At 32.4% G+C, this 24571-nt stretch overlaps 1 protein-coding gene across 1 annotated transcript in view; it reads left to right on the top strand.

Moving 5' to 3' along the window:
* Window positions 1–24571, top strand: part of RGS22 (regulator of G protein signaling 22) — a 156432-nt gene that overhangs the window by 105512 nt on the left and 26349 nt on the right. Inside the window, exons 15-20 of the mRNA XM_051970921.1 lie at window positions 3574–3768; window positions 8292–8384; window positions 9860–10017; window positions 11643–11805; window positions 15726–15884; window positions 22817–22885. Of these exons, the coding sequence (XP_051826881.1) occupies window positions 3574–3768; window positions 8292–8384; window positions 9860–10017; window positions 11643–11805; window positions 15726–15884; window positions 22817–22885 (837 nt within the window). The remainder of the gene's footprint in view (window positions 1–3573; window positions 3769–8291; window positions 8385–9859; window positions 10018–11642; window positions 11806–15725; window positions 15885–22816; window positions 22886–24571) is intronic.

Here is a 24571-nt window from a genome sequence, read left to right as displayed (position 1 = left end):
TTATTACAGCTTTTAGATAATGTGAATACAGTATTTGATTCATATGTTTATTAATATCTTAGAATCTTCCTATATTTTTAGTTTCTGCCTACATTGTTAAACTCCTGAGGATCAGAATTCTCCCACTAACTTCACATAACATTATGCACATGTGTACACTTTAATATTTACTTGAAAGTAATTTTAATCTTTTCACACAAATGAGGTCAGATCTAAAACAATTGGGAAAATATTAATTGCTGAGCCAGTATAATAAAAGTGACAATTCTATCTAAATCTATTTATTCACTGTCAATATAGAGCTAGAAAAAATAATAACAAAATTCATCTGAAAGGTCAAAAATGTCAAGGGAATGAATGAAAAAAATGTGAAGGAATGTCATCTACCAGCTCTTAAACTGTATTATAAAACAATTATCAAAACAATTTAGTACTACCTAGGAAATAGATTGATGGATTAGTGGAATAGATTAATTTCAAATTATATCTTAGCAAATAATCATAGTAATCTGGTATATGGTAAATATTCAGGCTTTTGGAACAAAAACTCAATATTTGATTTAAAAAAAAACTCATGGGAAAACTGGAAAACAGTATGATATAAACCAACATTTTGCATCATATACCAAAACAGGGTCAAAATGGGTTTATAATTTAACATAAAGGTTGATACCATAAGCAAGTTAAGAGAGCATAAAATAGTTTATCTGTCAGATCCATGGAGAAGGAAAGAATTTATGACCAAACAAGAGATATAGAGCATTGCAAAATGTAAAATATATAATTTTTATTAAATAAAATTTAAAAGAGTCTGTACAAATAAAACCAATGCAATCAAAATTAAAAATGGGAAAAAATTGTAATACGTATCTCTGATAAAGGTCTTATTTCTCAAATATATAGAGAACTGGATCAAATTTATAAAACTGTATGTCATTCCCAATTGATAAGTGGTCAAAGGATACGAACAGGCAGTATTTAGAGAAATCAAAGCTACCTATAGTCATGTGAAGGAATGCAAATTAAAACAACTCTTAAGATTCCTCCTCACTCCTATCGGATTGGCTAATATGACAAAAAGGAAAATTATGGATGTTGGGATGTGGGAAAACTGGGATATGAATGCACTGTTGGTGGAGTTGTGCACTGAACCAATCATTTTGGAGAATAATTTGGAACTAGACCCAAAGGGCTATAAATTTGTACATATCCTTTGGTCCAACAATACCACTGCTAGGTTTATATCCCAAAGACACTAACAAAAAGGAGGGGCAAGAACATATTTGTATAAAAACATTTATCAAGAGTGAGAAGTCAAGGATGATACCAAATTGCAAGCCTAAGTGACTGGGAGGATGGTGGTACACAATAGTAATAGCGAGGCTGAGGATTAGGTAGGAAGACAAACCTTGTATTTACTTTGTTATAGGCTTCCTTTATATTTACACATATAATTTCCTCTAATAGAATATATGCTGTTTGTTACAGGGAGTATTTCATCCCCATGATCCAAAGTATTTGTTGTTTGATTGGTTGAAGCCTACTTTAGTAAAATCTATATCATAGAATTTCACATATTTGGAAAATATATTTAAAAGAATGAAATTATCCCATTATGATTTGTTAAAATGTTTTTGCTAACTTTTTTCCTGATTCTTTAAGAATTAAGGTGTCCCTATCATAATTTAATATTGTATCACATCTTTAGCTGCTTGTATAGTTTCCCTTCTTTTGAAAACTGAACACAATAGAATCATTTTATCCCCTTTGAAATAAACTTCATTAATTATTTCTTCTTTTCAGAGTAACTGATATATTTCTATCACTAAAATGCATTGCTTTCCAGTATCTAGGAAAAAACCCAACAACAATTGATGTATATTAGGTTTTTAGCAATATACAGAAGTAAGTTAACTCTTGGTAGTGATTGATACTTTAATTCAAATAAAATGAAATTCATGCTTTCAGACTTCTTGAATTTGCACATTTTCTGGCATAAATTATCATGTTACTTAGAATAAATTTACTAATCGAGATTAACAGGTTCTAAATCTATAAATTAAAAAAATAACTAGTATAATATATATTAAAACTTGACATTCAGATAATGAGAACTATATTATATCACTGATTCTCAAACTTTTATTCTCAGTATCTTTATACTATTAAAAATTATTGAGGATCTATGCAAAGAGTTTTTATTTATGTGGATTATATTTATACTTATGATATTAGAAATGAAAACTAATTTTGAATTTTTAGACCTTCTGAAAGGGTTTCAGAGAACCCCAATTCTCTGGACCATACTTTGGACCATAGTACACTGTACTATAACACATATTTAAAAGACCAAATTTGCTAATTACAATATAAATTTAGGAGGGAGAGACTCTCAGGATTTCTGGCCAAAGCAGAAACCATTGTTATTTACATTCAATCTGAATCAATCAAGATCCAAACAATGACCAAATGGGACTTGATCTAGGGCCTAATGGTGACCAATGAGAATCAGGTTGGTTTTAGTTTAAGGTCTGGTCCTTAAGAAAGACATCTAGCCAGTAGACCCCAAAATATCTTGGGAGGGTTCAGAGATCCAAAAGAAAAGGTTTTTTTGGACTAATTGAAAGAGGAAATTCTTTGCTGCAGTTGTTCCCTAGTCTTAACCACTGAATGGGTGCCGCCTTCGTCAAACAGACTTTTTGAAGACTTTAGCTTAAAAAGGCCAAGTTCTCCCATTTCATCCAAGTTGTCCTGATCTGTATCTTGCCACTGTACCCAGATGGTTCTGGAGAGGAAAGTGAAGGAGGTAATCTTGCACAGCCCTCCCTCACTTACATCTAATCACTTGCATGTCATGGTCCTCTTCCAGAATTAAGGACAAACAACAACATAGATCAAGAGAAACAACTATATGTTAAAAGCAAATACACCAAGACAGAGATTCAAGAAGTTCCCTTCCATAGCATTGGTCATCTGATTTCTCTATCAGAAGCCAAGAGAGATTTTATAGTAGTAGTCTTAAAGAACTCTACTGAGTATTGGTATGCGTGAACTTTTGCAGATGAGGCAGCAAGTAATTATTAAGTCCTCTCTCTGGATTAAAAGAATAAAGGCCTACTCTAATGTAGGCCTTGCTTTCATAAATCCCTTTCCTTTACTTCCAATGTATTATTTCAAATCAGTGGTCATATTACACATGTTAAAACAATTACACAAAGATGTAAAAATAAAAGACTTCTTAATCAAGGTGCCACATAAGAAAATTTTGAAAAAAAATTTGAAATTTTAGAAAACTTAGTATCTAAATCAAATAATATCCAAATCCTTCTTTCTAGCACTAAGTAAATTGTAACAGAGTGATTGGTAGCAAAGGCAGAAATAAGAAGAGAAATAAAATCAAATATTTATGAATGAATGTATGGGAAAATTTGCCGAAACAGTTTTATAAAATTTCTTTCAAGAAATATTTCTAGATCTTACCAACTAATTTTTTTTTGAAGGGAAAATGTCTAGAAAAACATATTTGTAGAGAACTTATGTTTACCAATATGGTTTCTTTCTCTCTTGCTTTAGTATCTTTATGCTATGTATGTAGCTCCTTCAGCTACTCTTGATATTGGATTAGAGAAGAAAAAGAAAAAAGAGATTTATATGAAAATAGACCCACCGTTTGAAGATCTTTTTGATGCAGCAGAAGAATACATCCTACTCCTCCTTCTTGAACCCTTCAAAGAGATGGTGAAATCAGATCAAATTAATTATGGACAGGTATTGTGACATACTTTACTTTTGTTTGAGCTGTGTTGAAGATTTCCTTTTTACTTGTTTATTACAAAATTAATCAGTAATATTGATGAGATTTAGATTTGGGGTACCCAAATGACATTAGGATTACTGGTGGTCAGGGAGTTAAATGAGGTCTAGTGGCAGCACAAGAGTAGGGAATTCTGAGGATTTCCTTTCTGGTGGTGCAGAGAACCTCTGTAAAGGAATTTATAGACCCAAAAACCTAGATTGATAAAAGAGGTTTATTATGGGGATTGGAAGTAAGGTTCTGGTTAAGGAAATAGGTGAGGGTAAAGAGAAGATAGCACTGGAAACAGTATTCCAGTGGACAGAGGCCCTTGCGTAGGGCTGGCATGTTTGGAACCTCTGCAAAGAGAAGGTTTTAGTTTGGCTTTTTTATAATAAGGGGTTTTGGCTGCAAGCTGAAGGGGACTCATGGGTGGAGTCGCAGGTCGGCTCTTCGCTGGGCTTCAGCTAGAGCTAGAATTTGAATCTCAATGGGTTTCAGGGCTGAGCAACCCCATCCAGATAACAAAGATGAAACTGCTTGTGCTTGGGGTGGAGTCCCCTCACTGAGGCAGAGTTGAAGGAGATTTTCTCCTTTAAGGATTTTCAGAGTTTTGAGATTCCCTCTTCAATATGGTCAGCATCTCAGTAGAGAAATAATAGAAACATGTTGCTTAGAGCAGTAAATTTGTTTTATACATGTGTTGGGACTTCAAATCGAGATTTGGCCATTAACCAAAATTGGGGTGGGGAGAATATTGGTGACATCAGAGGAAAATATTTCTCAAGTTATCTTCCCCTCAAATTTTGTTTCTACATTTGTTATTATATAACTTATGTCACAACAAAATATCTAATTCTGGGTTATTTTCTGTTTTCTTTATAAATACCATTAGAAGACAGAGATCTGAGTTTTAGTTTCCTATAAACAAATTAGCTGTAATATACTGGACTTAGCCCTTCTCACTGTTTCAAAGCAACATTCTGTTTGCATTAATTGATTAATTCCATTTAAGTTTTTTTTAAATGTTACATGAATTATGATATTATACCCATAAAGTAGAGCCTATGATTGCCACACTATTGATTTAAAGCATAGCTACATGCTTATTAAGTCAGAATGTTTGATTTGATGAAAGTTTTATCTCTTAAACATATTTCTGTCCTTCTGAGATCATTTCCAGTTACCTTGCATAGATCTTTGTATGTAACTGCATATTGCCTCCCACCTTACACTTACACCTTACACCTTGAGTCAAGAACTGTTCTTTTTCTTTGTTTCTCCAGTCCTTACTACAGTGCCTGAAGATTCAATAAATGCTAGTTAATTAATTGACTGACCTCTTTTATTATAAAAAGGTCATTTTGAGTCAGTATTTAAACTTGTTCTTGTTATTGATGGATGGAGTATCCGCGTTGTGTTATTTTAGGAGGTAAAAGAAAATGTCATGATTTTAGATCTGATAGGACTTCATTTTTCCATTTTTTCCCCATATATACTTAGAAATTCCTCAAATAGTGATGGGTTGTTGAGGCATCATGGTACAATGGCATATGGAACATGGTACATGGTACAATGAAAAAAGAATTGCCTCAGGAACAAGAAGTAGAGAAATCAAACAACCCAACTTGAGAAAAAAGAAATGAACTCTCAAAATAAAAATACTATCCATATATATTTCCAAGTGATTCTGTCAAACATTCAAAGAATAATTCTAATAGTATAAAAATGTTTGGGGAAAAAACAAAAAATAGGAATCCTATGAAGGAATTTTTTCTATAATTAAATATTGTTTTGATACCCAAATCAGGGAAAGTCAAAATAGAAGAAGAAAACTTTAGGTCAAAATCCTTACAAATATCAGTGCAACATTTCAAAATAAAACATTAGCAAAAGGAGATTATAGCAACATATCAAAAATATCAGTACACTATGATCAGATTAGATTTCTGCTGGAAATTCAGCTTGTTTCAAGATTAGGAAAATTGTAAACATAGGAAACCATGTTAATTGCAGTAACATCAAAAATAATAGCATTATATTTAATAAATGGAGAAAAGGCTTTTGACAAAATAAAACATTCAAGGACAGGAATAAGTAGACTTTTTTCTTAATGTGACAAATAGCATTTATCTAAAACTTAATAGCCAGCATTATATGTAAGAGGGGTAAACTAAAGGTCTTTCTAGTAATGTTAGGAGTAAAACCAAATATCCATTATTTCCCATATTATTTGATACAGTGCTAGAAATGCTAACTATAGCAGTAATACAAGAAATAGAAATATCAGGAATGAAGAGAAGAAACAAAATTAGTCACTTTTTGTACATGATATGTTGGATTTACTTAGAGAATCCAAAGTCAACTAACAATTGATTGAAACAATAGCTTCAGCAAATTGATAAGATATATATTTTTTAATCCACATAAATAACCTACATCTTTTATACTAACAGCTTTTTATTTTTCAAAATACATGCAAAGATAGTTTTCAACATTAACTCTTTCAAAACCTTCCATATTTCTGCATATTATTAACAAAACCCAGGAGAGAGAGAGAAATTTCATTTAAAAACAACAGAATGTGTAAAGTATTTGATAGTCTACCTGCCAAGACACACACACAAGAATTATATTAATGTAATTATAAAACATTTTATGGAAATAAAGACAGACCATAATAATTGTAGAAATTGTAATTGCTCATGAATAGGATGAATCAATATAATAAAAGTGACAATATTAACGAAATTGATTTATTTGTTCAGTATCATAACAATTAAACTACCAAAGGATTACTTTAAAGAGCTAGAAAAATAAGGAAATTCAGATGGAGGGAAAAAAGATCAAGAGCATTAAAAGAAATAATGAAAAAAAAAAGTAGGAAGGAAGAAGAGAGTTGTTAAGTAGTGGGAGATCTCAAAACTATAATGCAACATGAAATAATTTTTTACTGATGAAAAGATCAGATATACCATATAGAAAAGCAATGAAAACATTAGCATACTATTTGATAAACTGAAATCCTTAATTGTTATGTAAAGACCCATGATTTGAGAAATCTTTCTGGGAAAATTGGAAGGCAGTCTTGCTTGAATTAGATTTAAACCAATACCTCAGATCACATAACAAAATTAACTCTAAATGGAGTTAAAGGGTCAGATCATAAACAGGGAACAGAGATGAAGTTTCAGGTCTGTAGATAGAGTTTATGACCAGGTGATAGATAAAGATCATAGAAGAGAAAATGGATAATATTGATTACATAAAAAGGTTTTTCACAAATCAAACCAATGCAGATAAAATTAAGAGGGAAATAGTTAACTGGGGAAAATCTTTACAAAAACTTTTTCTGATAAAGATTTTATCTCAAGATCATATATATATATATATATATATATGTGTGTGTGTGTGTGTGTGTGTGTGTGTGTGTGTGTGTGAAATTGATTCAAATCCATAAGAATAATAGCAATTCTCCTATTAATAAGTAATTAAAAGATATGAATAGGCAATTTTGAAAGAGGAAATATAAGCCTTCAAAAGTCATATAGAAATTCTTGAAGTTATTTCTAACTTTTGTTATTGTTTTGGATGGTTCAAGTCATCTCTGATTTTTCATGACCCCATTTTGGAATTTCCTTGGCCAAGATACTTCAGTGGCTTGCCATTTCCTTTGCCAGCTAATTTTATAGATAAGTAATTTGAGACAAACAAGGTTAAGTAACTTGCCAGGGTCACAACAGCTATTGAATGTCTGAGAACAGATTTGAACTCATGAAGATGGCTTCCTGACTCCAGGACCATCATTTTACCCACTGTATAATCTAGTTGCTTTCTAATTTTAGAAATGCATATTAAATCAGCTCAAAGGTTCCACCTCTCATCAGATTGTCAAAGTTGACAAAAAAAAGGAAAAACCAAACAGGCACATTATTGCACTATGAGTGGAGCTATAAACTTGTCAATCAGTCAATAAGCATGTATTAAGCACTGGGGATCCAAAGTAGGGCAGAGGGCAGTCTCTGTCCTCAAGGAGCCCATAATCTAAAGGGGGTATCTTGTTTAATGTACAGTCAGAACAAGTTCTGAAGGCAAATGCTGAGATTGCATGTGTAAGTAGCTGTACAAATGGTACCTGTGACATCATCAGAGAAATTTAGAAGAGGAGTGGGGTTGAAGGGATAAATAATAAGTGCTGAACTCCAGTCATATAGTCACTAATCATGGCTCCAAACAATTGATGGTGACATAGCTGCACCTCTTAACAAAGAGACGATGGAGCAGAGGAATGGGACAAGACTTGATAGAAGTGATCTTTGTTACTGAGTAAGGTTCTATTGGAGCTGTCATAGGTCATTGGGAAGTGAGAATTTGAAACAGGAGTTGATTTAAGTGATAATGCTATTTCATAGATATTACTTTTATCTTTGAAATAATGACTTTTGGAACACCCTGGATAATCTATTGATAGCTTAAGATACAACATTATTTTTATTAGGTGGAGTTGTTGCAACAAAATCGACAGCTGGATTCCTGGTATTTAAGAAAGCTGCAGGCTATGCACAAAGAGTCATCTCCCAAGACTGAAGAGGTAAGACTAAAGTTCATCCTTATACCAAGCCTTTTTTTCTCTTGAAGAGTTAGTACTTTGCATATCAGTAATAGAAACTGAAAACAAGCTTTGCTTAAATTGGAGCAATGGATTTTGATTTACTAGTCAACACTATTGACTGCCATTAACATTTTATGGACTTATTTAACCCCACAGCAGAAAAATTAAATAGATGATTTGTTCTAGGTTCTTTCCACAGCTCATCTTTCCCAGGTGGGACAGTTAAAATTTTTATCCAGAAATGGTTTTGTTTTAATGCTGTTGGTCAGTTTTCAGAGCAGCCACATTTTTCTACCTATTATAATTTAGAACAGATCTCTCCCATATGGGAAGGGAAGTGTTTAATTGACAAAAGTAATAAGTAATTTAAAAGGGAAAAGGAATTGACTGTTTAGAGGGAAAATTATTAGATTACGTATTTTTATTTGTTTAGTATTTTGTTATTTATTAATGTATGTTACAAAATTGTATCTTAATACATAAGCTCTGAATTTAAAACATTACATAATAGCCAACATTCATATAGCACTTCAGGTTGGCAAAGTGCTTTACATAGGTTACCTTGTTTGATCTTCATGACAGTCCTGTGAGTTGTAGGTGCTTTTATAATCTCCATTTTAGAGACAAGGAACCTGAGGCTGAAAAAGATCTGAAATCAATTTTTGTAACTCGAGATCAGTACTCTATCCATTATTCCACCTTTTTGTTTCTATAATTATATAGAATATAATATATATAACAAATATATAATTATATGAAATATATAGTTGTAATCTCTATTATTAATGTGTTAGATAATATTATGTATTGATGTAACAACATCAACATAAGTTCATGTGTCAATCTTCAAATCAACAACATAAATTTAAAGTATTTCAAAATTACTCTCTCTACTAAGGGAAAGGTAGGTTTAAAACTTAGTCTGTTGGCTTTTCTTTTTTTTTAACCATAGTGCGACATTTCTTTAGGTGAAGTAATGGGAGGAATTCAAGGAGTAGCAAACTTCCAGAAAACTTATCTGTTCTTATTCTCTTGTATATTCAACTACAAATTGTTATTTGAAATTCTCTGCTCTAATCTTGTCAAAATGAAAAAGTGCTCTCAAAAGACAGTACTCATAATTTGTGTAGGTGTTAAATCAGTTAGCTGGATGGACTGCTCAGTTCTACTACTGACTTGTTCTGAGCTAATAATTAACTTTTGACTATTGACTATCCATTTTTCTCCATTTTTCAAAATAGAGATTGTTTCATTTTTTGTATTTGTTGTATCCATAATTCCTGTCACCAAGTCTGACACATATTAAGCAATAAATAATTGTTTGTTAACTGACATATTAATTGATTATGAAAATGGGAAAAAGCTGTGCTCTGAGATAGATATTTGTAAAAATGCTTGACGATTTAGTAGAAGATGTTCCTATGTGTGTTCACAACTTCTTTGTATTACATTAGGAGGCTGTATTGGATTTACCAGTCCCTTATATTCCTAAAGAAACGCAACTTTGGAATAAAGTTCCTGAGGAATTTAGACATCTTAACTTTAATTATCTGCTTAACAACAAGCTGGAGTTTGAACATTTTCGTCAGTTTCTTGCTGCTCATTCTGCTAGGTATGTAATGTTTACCATTTATAAATTTATTTAACTTGTTAGACTAATGATTAAGCATTCTTTTCCAATCTGCTTTCAATTGAATATATTTCCATAATCCTTTGATTCTGAAATTTGCTTTTTTCCAAACCCAAAAGTATTATGCTAAATTCCCAAGAATTGCTGAATATAATTATTTGGTATGGTTCTATATATATTTTAGGTTTCAGATTTAGGTTTAACATCTTTTAAAAAGAAGATCAATTGTTTAAAATCTTCAAATTTAAGTAAAAATACAATAATTAAATTATTTTTAGCACTGACTACTTTTAAAATAACGACTGTCTTCTGTGTTTTCTTTCTGTTAATAATCTTTTGTTTAGGTATAATATTGATTTTTCTGGGAAAATAAAGTTAACTGGTCACAAGAGTATACTTATTGTAACATCTCAATAATATTATATTTTTTTCTTAAAGAATTGAAGTTATTCTGTATGGATATGTATACACATATTGTATTTTAGCATACACTTTAATATATTTAACATGTATTGGTCTACCTGCCTTCTGGGGCAGGGGGTAAGGGGAAGGAGGGGAAAAATTGGAACAAAAAGTTCTACAATTGTCAATGCTGAAAAATTACCCATTCATATATCTTGTAAATAAAAAGCTATTACAAAAAAAAAAAAAAAGAATTGAAGTTATTTTAATATTCCACAGAATGAGGCATGTCTCATATATGTGATAATGCAAAGTTTGTGTGTACAATTGAATATAAATAAAAACAAATATTAAAAGTTTTGTACAAGAACTGAGAATTTTCAATATATTTGCTTAATGTAGACTCAGCCATAGTCTCTTGCTGAGTGGCTCCTTCACGTTTAGCAAAAGATGACTTCTCAGTGTAGAATTTGACTCTAGCAGTCAGTGACACTTCCTGAACCTCATTCTCATGTATATACTTGATAAACTGTTCTTTTGTGGTAGCAGAGTTTTCTCTTCTTTTTAGTGAGAATTATCTTTAATCTACCACATAGATAAAATTTTATATGCATTGTTTTATTGTTTACAACTTCTAGAGTACTACTAAAATGTAATCTGTTCATATTATATTTATATGGTCCAGTAAAAAAAAAAAAGGCACTATTTGTTGATAATTTACCATTAATGGATTTTTACTAATAAGTTAATATTGATAACATTATTAATGTAATATTAAATTAATTATATACTTATTAAATCAATAATATCAATAGTACTATTAATATAATGTTAATAAGGTAATAACATGTTAATGAGTTAACACTTATTTTTATATTGGATTGATATGAATCATCGTATCATAAATGAAGATGTCATTATTGAACTTTGTTGAAGAAGTGCTTTGAATAATATTATAGCTCCAGTTCTCTTTGTCACTGTCATATATTTACAAAATAGTTACTAAGGTAACTCTTTTAAGGTAAAGTATTAAGTTAGAGTATAGTGTATACTTATCAAGGCTTACCTTCCAGCTAGTGAACAGATTCAACAATTTCAACCCTGTTATTTGCATACATTATGCTAATTTGTCTTGGACATGTGCCTTCTAAATGCTTTTAAAAACAATGATTTATTTAGCAGAAATGGAATATGTCTTTTTATAGTATGGATCTCATGTGCTGGACCGACATTGAGCAGTTCAGAAGAATACTTCATCAAGATAAAAAGCAAAGAGAAGCAAAATCAGTAGAGATTAAAAACAAATACCTTAACAAGAAATACTTTTTTGGACCCAACAGCCCGGCTACAAAAGAGCAACAAGATGAGGTATCAGTATTTCAAAATAGAAGCTTCCAAGCTAAATTTTTATTCACACTTGGACATAAAGACTGAGATTTTCTGCTTACTTTTTTTATTTGCATGTTAGACATTCTAAAATAATTTATTTCTTATGGCTATTTATCTTGGTAAAATAAGTGCCCTCCATTACTTTTTAGTTTTTAGAGGTCTTGTTTAAAGAAGCATTGTTATAATCAAAGAAAGTAAAATTTCATACAAGATTGACTATGATTGGGGGCATTTGCCTTAGACTTATGGGGTAATCTTCATTTTTCAAAGGATAGACATTCCAGGACACTGAAAACCCTTTTCCCCATAGTTTCTGTCTCTAATACTTGCAGTTTTAATACTATTTTGGAAAGTATTATCTTGATTTTGAACTCTTTCAATAATTTCAATTTTACCATATTTTTTAAGAGTATGTATTTCTTGTATTTCTACTCCAAAGATCTGGTGAACTTAGGTTCTTTGGGCTTTAGGAATACTGAAACTTAAGTTCACACAGATTCATCTTTGTAAACAGATGTCTAAATATCCCAAATACAAAATTATAATGCATGCTGATTACTCCAGGAGAAAATAAAATTCAAAAACAAATACTCAGATCATCATTTTTTTAAAAATTAAGAATTTAAGCCAATCATATAACTACTTTGTATAAGGAACTTAACTTTGATAGTTTCTTAGATTAGGAAGCAAAGTGACAGTGTCAAGAATGATAAAATTGAAGTCACAGGACCAATTAAGACTTGCTTATTACTACCTGTGTAATTTCTTCTCCAATCCAAATCTTTTCTTCTTTTCCTAGTTGTATCAATTGGTATGTGTAAAGGCTTTTTAGTATGATGTAATCAAAATATTATAGTTCATTGTATTCTTTTTGATCATGGCTTAGACCTTGAAGTATTTCTCCAGTATAGTTATTTCCCTTGTGTTTTGGAAGTTTAACCCTGGTTACTAACAAGGATTAGTGATGGGCCATGCTCCTTCCAAGGTGAGAATTAACTACATTAATCAAATAGTAATTGCTTTTTAGTTACAGTCATTCATATAGTTTCAAATCCATCAAACTATATTATCTTCTAATCCAGTGGTGTCAAATTCTAATAGAAACAGATCTCAAAAGAGAGAGGGGAGAGAGAGAGAGAGAGAGAGAGAGAGAGAGAGAGAGAGAGAGAGAGAGAGAGAATGCTTCAGTCTGTATTCAGACACAATCAGTTCCTTCTCTAGTGTGGATAGGATTTTTCATCATGAGTCCTTCAGAGTAGTTGTGGATGATTGTACTACTGAGAAAAGCAAAGTCATTCACAGCTAATCATTCCAGAACATTGATATTATTTTGTATATAGTACATTTTACTTTATTAATTGAGGACTTTCCTGAGAGCATCTTCTTCATCATTTCCCATAGAATAATAATATTCCATCATAAATACATGCCATAAACACACATATTATTGAGCCATTTCCCAACTGATGTGCATCCCCTCAATTTCCAATTTTTTTTTGCCCTAAGAAAAAGCTGCTATGAATAATTTTTGTACATATAAGTCATTTTTCTTTTTTTTCCCTGGAATCTCTTTTGGTATTCATGCCAAGTATGAATTCATGCCAAGTGTTGTTAGGTCAAAGGATATGTATGAATATTGGATATCGATCATACCATTTGATCATTTATCAATTGGGGCATGGCTCTTATTTTTTTTACAAATTTGATTCACAGTTCCTTCTATGTTTTCTCAATTACATTTTAATCTACTTTAGACTGCAATTGTGAATTCTGCAGCCAGGGACCATGAGCTGCCAAATTAACACCTCTGATCTAACTTACATGTCTCTTTTCCAATTAAATTCAACAAGCATTCTACTTACTTATCCGTCTTATGTCCAAAAGCAAAGTAAGATATTTTGTCAAATGTTTTGCTGAAATCTAAGTGAATATTAGGTTTTTGTATTTGATGGATCTGTGATTAAATTGTTGGTTCTTCTTCTGATGGTTCCAATGCTCTTTGAAATCATTTAAGCCTTCTCATCCTGTGCTCTTCTTTCCTCTGTGCATCCCATAAATCTTTCAGAAGGAGTCCTCCCAACATCAGGGGGCACTTCTTATAGATCTCCCAACACTGTGAATACCAGTGGACCAAACATTTAATAGAGAAAGTGATAGAAATCCATCTTTCTTGCTATTTCTCCTGTGCAAAGATAATTTTTTTCCTATACTTTTCATTTCAGCCTCTAGTCCTTCCATGCCTGAGTACTTTCTCAGGCTGTCATTCCTATGTGGGAGTGCTCCAGAGCCAGCTCCAACCAGCTGCTGCTTATTAAATTTTTCATGTGAGCATTTACATCTTGGAAATAATCAAGATGCAAATTAGGGCTTAGTTTATTGTTTTGTTGATTAGCTAGACTCAAGAAAATATCAGTGATTCAGATTAAGCTTAAAAGTGTATCAAATTTTTTTTGAGATGGCTGTTAAGTATTTATTAGCATATTCCTGCCCCAATGTTTATTTCACTTTCCTACTTATCTTACAGTTATGTTTACAGGTCCTATGTAGTTAACTTCATAATAACAAGATTAAATAAACTACATTATTATTTAACCTCTCTAATTGTTGAATTGCTGAAGGGAATTTTTTTAAATGAGGGAGTCAGTCTCTTCAAGATCTTACAAGAATCAAGAACATCACTTAGATAATATGCTACACCTGAAGAATACAGAGAGGGAAAATTGTCGGCATCCTTTCAGATTACTTAATAAAACATAAATGTGAACATCTTTACTGATAAGTATAAGAAATATTAAGGAACAGTAGCCATTCTTTAGAGTGGTAGATAGAAGTGAAACCAAGAAAATGTATTATAGGCCTTAATAATAACAGTTATATAAATATGATTATAGGATTATTTTAATTAATATTGCTTTAGGGAATTGCTTTTGGGGAAACTGACACTATCAAGTTGTTTCATTTTTAATTTTTTGTAACAATTTTTCTCCATCCCTATTTTTCATCCATACCTAGGGTGGTAATATGTGGAGTAAAGTTAGGAAAGTTCCAAAGTATGCTTTTCTTATTTTCCAAAAAGATCTGCTAATTGGATGATGTGACATTGTCACTCAATGATCCTTAGTTTTCAAAACTATAAATGTTTGCTTTTAGCCACCTTTGGACTTGATAATTAGCCCTGGTTATCAAATTCTGCTCTTTGCTGAAACTATCTCAGCACCATTGCTAATTATTTAAAACATATCTCCTCTTCATTAGCCACAGGACAGAAGATACCATTATGATCTACTTTTTTTTTTTTGACATGGAAATGAAACTCCTTTAAATTGAGAGTTCTGATATACTGGTCTAATCAAGAAAATGAGTTTACCAATCGTTTACAATCATGGCACAGAGCCTGAAAATTAACAATGAGATCAATTATTTTGTTTTCTTCCATATTTACTTTCAAAAATATAAATGTACACATAAGTGTACACACAAAAGATTGTGTCTTTCTCTCCCTTTTTCCACCCCTTGCAAAAAAAAAAAGAAATGCCAACGTTTTTAATGCTGTAACACTGGAACAGTTTTGTAATGTTCCAGTAATGTTTGTCTTGTTCTATATTGTTTTAAAGACTTTTTAAAACTCATACTGAAGATAGCTAGCAAATATGTCATATTTCATAAATGTTAATGAGGCACATATAAAAAGCCAGTATTTACATACTGAATAAATTCTTTTCTCCATCCAGTGTTGGGAAAGTAAATGAGTATGAATATATATTCACATTCACTAAATTTTACATGAAGGAAAAAAAAAGTTTCAACTCTGAGACAGATTTTTATTCACAGACTATGAGAAATACCCTTTAACTATCATAAATATTTCCTTTTTGACATTTCCTTTTTTTTTTTTTAAGATAATGCAATTAGGTGGTGGCTGGGGAATGATTCTTCATGAGCAGCTGGCATCACCTGTTCTGCTGGAAATTCAAAAATGTGTCCAAAGGAGGCTAGAAAACATGTGGTTGCCCTTGTTCCTATCATGTGAACAGTTTGCAGCACGTCAAAAAATAAAGGTACAAGAAGGGTCACAAACCTGTCATTTTGATCTTTGATACAGTGATGACTTTTAGATAATACATATCATTTTTGTTGTGGTTGTTTGGTCATGTCCAACTCTTCATAGCTCCGTTTTGGGTTTTCTCGGCAGAGATATTGGAGTGGCTTGCCATTTTACAGATGAGGAAACAGAAGCAAATGAGGTTAAATGACTTGCCCAGAGTCACACAACAAGCATCTGAGGGTGTTTTAGGCCTTCCTGACTCCAGACCTGCACTCTATCCACTTTGCCATTTAGCTACCTCATTCTCAAAATTAACTGGTAGGAACTTCAAAGTACCATCCCCTTCACTGAGGTAACAAAACATTTTGGGCCAAATCACCAGAAAATGCTGCTGGTCCTCTGAGTTAATAAGGAAATCAATTAAGGTAGAGAAAGGAAATTAGAATTTGGAATTATGGAACTATAAACCTGCCTCATGTTAAAAAGGGAATTTGTGTTGGACAGTCAAGGTAGGATGTTGTCTCTTTCCATCTGTTTCATATCATACCATCCAAATTCAGATTTATTCCTTCAACTACCTAGCTTCTCTTAATGCTTCTAAGCCAAAGGTGTTAAGCACAATTCCCTCCATCAGCCCTCCTGAATGCATACTGAACCAGAATAAAATAAAATTGGGTAATATTTCATAAAACAAATATTTTATATTTATATTAAAATATTTTTAAACTATGTCAGTATGCAGCCCTCAGAGATATTTATGTATGGATTAGTACTCTTTATTCTATTTGATTTTTGACACAACTGCTCTAAATAATTTCCAGTATAATTTACTTAATTTCTACATTATTTTTCTGTAGTGATTTATAATATAAATAGTAATGATGGTCTAGAAACAACCTTACCATATCAGCAATCTCCGTTTTTACTCTGATGACAAACGGTTTGCACATTTGATGTGATTTGCCAGTTATGTGAAAGTTACTTGGAAACTGCTAGTGTAGCAATCAAAAGACATGGATTTGAATCTCAGCTTTACCCTTATTAGGCATTTGACTATGGAGTAATTTTACCTCTTTAAGGTTCAGTTTTCTTATTGTAAAATGAAAATAATAATATCATTACATATTTATCTTACAAGGTTGTTGAGAGGATCAAATGAAATAATGGACATAAATAATATGCTTTATAAATATCAAAGAGCATTGACTATATTAATCTCAGCCATTAATTATTTTTATTAATATAACATTTATTACATAAATAAAAATAATAATTTTTGGCTCAGCCAAAACATACAAGGATTGGAATCTTTTGATTAACACATAGCTCAAAAATATGGTGAAGAAATCTGTCAAGTTTGAATTATAGACTTCTATCTGTCTTCTGGATAATTCTAGTTAAGCCAGTGCTCAGCTGTATTAGAATGACTAATTGCAGATTGAAAAATTCTCAACTTTCTGTGTGTATTCCTGATGCCAAATTATCAGTTTGAATAGTTTTTTTTAGGACTGACCAATCTTATGCTTTGACTCTTTGCTTTATTATCATGTAGCCACAACTGGAACATACAGACCTCCTCAATAGGGTGAATCCTAAAATCTAGAGAGAAGTATCTTTGGGATCCAAACAAGACAGTTTGGGAAGAACACTGTATAGGCTTTCCTGAGTTTTTACCAGTGAGTGGGTTAAGGAATGAAATGACCTAAGATGGTCAAGTTAGGAGGCAGTTGGGAAAGGAGACAGTTGGGAAAGAAGTTCCTCTTTGGCAAGACTCCCAGCTGAGGAACTAGATATGTATTCTGAAAGAATACAAAAACAGCTCTGGACAAGCAGTTCCATAATTATGGAACTAGCTGATACAATGTCAGGGTCTAAACAACACTAAAGATTTTCAACAGGAAATAGATGGGCAGATGTCTGAGTGGTAGTGAAAAACTATGATTAAATTCTAACACTGGAAATTGTAAGCCTAATCTTTCTTCAACTGTTACTGTGTGATCTGCTATTGTTCTCCATAAAAATTTTTCTCAAGTGTCTCATTCTGGTATTAATATAACTCTGAATTCTTGAAAGCTGTTTAGACTGATAGGTTGTACCAAGTTTCAAGTATGGTCATAGTAACAGATTTTGCCTGCTACTGTTCAAGGAGCCTACTTCTATTCAAAGAGCAGTTTAGTATGGAGAAAGAAAAGTCCTGTGTGTTGAATTTTTGGCCACAGCAACCTATGCAATGGACCAAAATACAAAAAGATCATGAAATCACATACCTATTTCCATAGCGAAAATAATGGACAATGAATAAGAATCACATCTTTCTTAAACTGTTTATAAACATTAACTGTTGATACATTTACTGAATTGGTTTTGACCAACAAAATTGAGTTAATTATTAAAGGAACTGAAACAAATCCATATTGACAGTTTTCAACATAATTAAAGAAGACATGAGTTTCAGCAAACTGGAAAGATAACTCTCCTTAAGAAGATATATTAAGTTTATGACACAGATATGGTGCAGACACCTAAACAGAGAAAGAAAATTATAGACTGATTTCCTTAATGAATATTGATGCAAAAATCTTAAATAAAATATTAGCAAAGAGATCACAATAACTTATCATCAGGATAATACACTGTGGCCAATTAGGATTTGTTTAATATCAGGAAAACTATTAGTATAATTGACTATCTCAATTACCAAACTAACAGAAATTATCTATCATAGATGCAGAAAAAGCATCTGACAAAATACAACACCCATTCCTATTAAACACACTATAGAGCATAGGAATAAATGTAGTTTTCCCTTAGAATGGTAAGTACCATCTATCTAAAACCATTAGCAAGCATTATATGTAATAGGGATAAACTAGATGTATTTCCAGTAAGATCAGGGGTGAAACAAGGTTGTCTGCTATTATCATTACTATTCAATATTGTATTAGAAATGTTAGCTTTAACAATAAGAGAAGAAAAAGAAATTGAAGGAATTAGAGTAGGTAATGAGGAAACAAAAAGAATATATTAAGTCGGTTTTATCACGTGCCCAAAGAGAACAAGAAACATCATTTTATGGCTGTTGGGGGTATGCTGCTGAAAAGTCTTGGTCTCTCAGGCTTTCAGGCTTTCTGTTCCTTAACAGTGTCTCCCTACCTGCCTGGTACCCCACTTTGTGATTCTTTGCTGTTTCTCTGGAACTAAATCTATGTTGACATACTTAATATGATGAAAAAAGACATAAACAAATTATAGTTAACTAGAAGGATGGCTTCATCAAGAAACTATATAAAGTTAGTTTCATCATGTGCCCGCAGGCCACAGAGAGCATAATTTTACAGCATATTTGGTGTTGTGCTGTAAAAAAGTTTTGGTCTCAATATCTCCGATGCCTGCCCGGTACCCTCTGTTCTTTGCTGTTTCTCTGGAACAACAATCCTCTACCCCCTCCACACACCAAAATCTGGAAACTTCTAGACTTGGAATATTCTAGGTATCCAACTCTGCTGGTTAATTGCCTGTGACTTCAGGGAGAGCAGCCAAATTCAGCCTCCCAAAGCAGGAAGTCTCCCTACAAAAACACCAAAACTGTTCTTATCCAGGATTAATCATCAGTCTATTTCTAATCAAGGAGAGTTGCTCTGACCCTGAAGCTGTCTGAACTGCCCTGAAACATGGACTCATCAGTCCTAAATCATCATAAGACTCTTCCTACAATGTTCTAGAGACTTCCATGCCCACTGTTCCCCAATGAGATCCTTGCTTGTATCCCTTCCCTTCCCCTTCAACAAGCACTCAATATTTTTTCATTCCTTCAATGTGAGAAAGTTCAATGGGCTGTCTTTCTTTGGAGATGTTGGTCCTGGCCCCAGTATAAAAATGGGGCTAGTGATTCACTGTGGTGTCCTTCCCTCATGGTCCTTGTCCACTAGTCCTTTGGATTGTCTCCAGTTAAACTACATGTCTTTCCTTTGGAACTTTCATTAAAACAAACTAAATAAAATAGGTTTTTGCTTTCAGTGAGGACTGACTCATCTAAATTTTCTGTGAAATTCTTTTAGTCCCAGAAATGAACTCTAACACTTGATTATCTTTCCTTTTCACTTGGGAGCATAAACAAAGAAATGAAAGTAAAAATAACTGCAACATAGTGATGATGATAACCCACATTAGTAGAGATATTCTAATGGTAAGTTAAGTAGAGTCTCTAAATAAAAATCATCAAAAATGCTTTCACATTTGGTGACAATGAAAATCTGGATATAAGTAAGGAAATTGACAATTATAATTTGGACTCAAGAAATAAAAAAAAAGACCAAAGGCTTGTAGACTACTAAGAAGCTTCATAATGCATATAAGTGCAAAATAAGTGAAAGGAAAGCATTAGATATGGCAAGCACCAAGGAACATCACAAGAGATGAAATAGACAATATCTTCACAAAATAGAAAATGACTTTACTGAATTACTTCAGATTCAGTTGTCTGTGTATGACTGAATCATTGACTGGGTAGATCAAATGTCACAATTATTACTAATTAAAAAGAAAACAAAAAGAAGAAGAAATGATATGCAGTTATAGCCATTCCAATCAACCTGTTTAGACACTCCTTAAATTGGAAAATGATAAAAAATAAAATCACCATACTTGTCAGTTCTTACAGAAGGCAGTCACCATGATAAAAATCTCTAAAGAACCCAATGCCATCCCTGCCAGGTAACATTTGATGATCTTTCCAAGAGAGAAATGGTAGACAAGAAGAGATTCATTTAGAATACAAACATTTGCAAAACATTATGGAGGAGGAAGATGAAAGAGCACAAGCAATTTTGGCTTACAAGTAAATAGCAATTGAGAAAAAAATGAGGCCTTGTAGAACCTCAAAGTCAAAATTTCTCAAGAGCATTTGTACCTTAACTGAAAGGAATACAAAAAAGTAATATGAAATCAAACAGGTCTGCAAGAATTTTTAAATAGATTCTCCATTTTCATAAGTGATGATAAGAGGCAGCTAGGTTGTGCCAGTGGATAGAGCATTGGGCTTGGAGGTAGGAAGTCTGAAGTTCAAATCCATCATCAGATGCCTAGCTATAGGCAAGTCATTTCACCTTGTTTGCCTCAATTTCCTCATTTCTAAAATAGGGTTATCACCCATCTCCCAGGACTGTAAGGAACAAATGAGATAATAATTATAAAGCTCTTAGGACACTGCCTCAAAACATAATAAGCACTATGTAAATGTTAGCTGCTGCTGTTGTTGTTTTTAGTGGAAGAACTACTTTGGACTTCATTGGACCTCAATAGACACAGGGTATTGGTAATACACAAGAAGTGTTAAATCTACAAGTTAAAATAACTGCTGTGTGCCAGGCACTATGCTAAATGCACACAAGATCCTATGACACTTGCACCCAAAAAAGATTAAATTCAATAATCTATTGAGTAGTAACATCAAGAGAGGTATTAAGTGGGAATTTCATGTTTAGCATGGATGTCTGCAATTATCATTGGAAAATAAGTTGCATAAAATTCCAATCAAAGAGGGATTCCTTGTCAACTATGAAATTCTCCACATGTTCCTATGATTTTAAAATCCAGAACTACGTCAGAAAAGAAAATTGTGAAGAAGAATGCATATTACAAAGATTATGGAATGTACTTGAATGGGAAATCTCTTGAGTTGATTCAGTTCTATGTCTGTCTTGGACAGACACTGTAGATAGTTGGTGAACTAGGCCCAGAATTGACTAAGAGAAGATCAGACAGTAAATTGAATAAATTTACATAGTGTTTTCATTCATATCCAGCTTCTTGTTGATACTAAAGCACATGCATTTAACACTATTCTCCATTCAAATAACAAAACAAAAACATCTTCCTGGTGATATTGTGTAGTTTTGCCTCAGAATATGACAGTTTCAGAAGGATCAAACTGCAAGAGATTCAAGGGAAAGATGCATGAAAAATATAAGTAAAAAAGATATAAGACACTCTGTTTCTTATGAGAGACAGCATCAGGAAGACTTTAGTTCAAATCTCACCTCAGACAATTGTATCTCAGTTTCCCTCTTTGTAAAATGAGAGGATTGGATTCAGTAAAATTTAAGATTTTTTCTAGCTCTAAATTGATGATCTTATGATTTGCATGTTAGAAGTGGCATAAAAATATCACTATGCATTTTAATTCCAGATCAGTAGAAGCTTCTGTTTATATAATAGCTTCTGTTTATATAATTAGTGAGAGATGATGGTTCCTCTATACAAAGGCTGCACGATGTCCACAAAATAGTGAAACAGGGAAAAAAATCTCTTGCTCATTTGATAAATTTTCTGTGAAGGAAAGTTGTGGACAAGAATCACAGGATGAGAATCTTCAACAGAAAGACTGTTTTCACACCACAGATAAAATATAGGCAGGGTGGATAAAGGGACTGGATTTTTTCAAAAACATTTGGGTTTAGATGTTGATAGTCATGCTCTCTCTTAGCGTCAATATTCTTATCTGAAAAACTAGAGATTAGCCTTGTCACACTTTCTTTCTAGAGTTGTTGGGAGATTCAAATGAGATAATGCTTTAAAAAACATTTAAATAAATGTTAGCTATTATTGTATGTTTCTTTGCTATTATTTTACTCTATTTTATGTTCCTTTGTAATTTTCATGGAAATTCCCTTTTAAATATCTAAAAAGATGATATTTTGCCATCAGGATTAGGAAGGGTCATAGAAAAAAAAGACTGCTGAGTCTTCTCCCTAAAGGGAGCCCAGGTTTGAGGATCTAGATAAGCAATAGCATCTTGAAATCTGAAGAGGCTGCCAATAGGCTGAGATCCATCTTGGTAGGTGAATGAGAAATCATATGGCGATAAGGTACAGAGGATGTCTGTTGCATCCCATGACACTAATATATATAATTGATAAATTGATTCTACGTTTAATCTATGTTTAGTTGCAGATGGAGGATATAGCTGAAGAATTTATACTGAAGAAACGTGGAGAGAAAATTGGGGTCTGGAAGGCAAGTATTATATTTTCTTTCTTAGAAGATCCATCCTTTGGGGCAGCTGGGTGGTGTAATGGATGGAGCACCAGCCCTGAAGTCAGGAGGACCTGAGTTCAAATCTGGTCTCAGACACTTAACATGTCCTAGCTGTGTGACCTTGGGCAAGTCACTTAACCCCAACTGCCTTAGGGCAAAAAAAGAAGAAGAAGAAAATCCATCCTTTTTGTCACAGTATCATTTTTCTGTACCCTCATGCTTTTAAGGCTGTGACTGGAAATTATTCTCTTAGCCACAAAAACCAAAATTGTCAACATCTATCCTTAACTAATTAAAGGAATCTAAGGAGTGTTGGCACAATAGTAAGTTATTCATCCCAGCCTGTTATTGAGCATATGATATATGTGTGTGTGTGTGTGTGTGTGTGTGTGTGTGTATATATAATTTACATATATATTATAATAATGATATATTAAAAGTAGTTTCCTTTCAAACATAAAAGAGAAAGTAGAATATATAATTAAATCAACAGGTTAAATTATCTCACAAAATCACTTTGATTTAAGATTATATTTTAGCTTTATCAGAGGAAGTTAAGTATCATTATGATAATCATTAAAATTATGTGATACCTCATTTGAGATGTGCCAATTTTGCATCTTAAAGAGCATGAAAAATGCTCTTCTAAAAAGAAGAAAAATTCTTCTTGCCAGAATGTAAATTTATGCAATTATCCATTTTCTTACTAAAATCAAGTAAAATAGTAGGACAGGACATGAAGGAAAGTAGCAACTTCCACTATTAGATGGCATATGAAGACATTATTCTCTCTGCCACTGAGAGACTACTTCTAAGAAAGAAACCAAGTATCTAGGTTGATATTGCAATCTTACAATGTGATTGTTGGACTCTATATGTTGAAAGAAAAGAGTAAGAGGGAACTTTGTTGTAGTAGAGCCACTTAATTCTGAACAACTGTGACATTTCTTGTGTTTCAATTTTTCCCCTATTATGTGTGTGAGTGTGTGTGAGATTATTGTCCCTAGAAAATATTGAGCTACTTGAGATTCAAGGTAGTATGAAGTATACAAATGGCTTAGACCCTATGATAACTCTGTATCACAAGGTCAGCAACAGCTGCATCCTTGACAACATATTCTGAATCCTTTTTTGTACATAGGTGTGCTTATGCCAAAAGTGATGGGACTTTAATACATTCTAACTTCTAGTGGTTTCACTACAACAATTCAAACTAAAATCAAATGACTCACTGATGGAAAAATCCTTCACTATTGTAAAGCCCCTAGATCCATTCTACTTGGAACATTTCTACTTGGTTACCAAGTAGTTAATATCTTTTTGATCTTATCAAAGAGATATTTATCTCACAAGGCAATCACAGAGTATAAACCATCTTGTTCACACATTTAAAACCTCATAGTGTAACTATGATTACTCTTAACACCTTGTAATTTCATTGATTGAGGTGAAGGTGAAAAGAAAGACTTAAAATCTTTAGAAAGACTTCAAATAGATTCTCTCTATAGTATGATAAAGTGATATAAATCTTCAAAAGAGAATCATTCTGAAGCTCCAGTGTAAATATTCTATTAAAATTTTAAGATTCCCTTAACAAAATAGCTTTTCAAAAATTTTTTTAAAGACTTTTGATTTAAATAATGAGTTAATTAAAATTGTCTATTG

Source organism: Antechinus flavipes, chromosome 1, assembly GCF_016432865.1.
Source record: "Antechinus flavipes isolate AdamAnt ecotype Samford, QLD, Australia chromosome 1, AdamAnt_v2, whole genome shotgun sequence".
Classification (NCBI taxonomy): domain Eukaryota; kingdom Metazoa; phylum Chordata; class Mammalia; order Dasyuromorphia; family Dasyuridae; genus Antechinus; species Antechinus flavipes.
The sequence above is the reverse complement of the archived record's forward strand: the minus strand, read 5'-3'. Positions and strand labels throughout refer to the sequence as shown.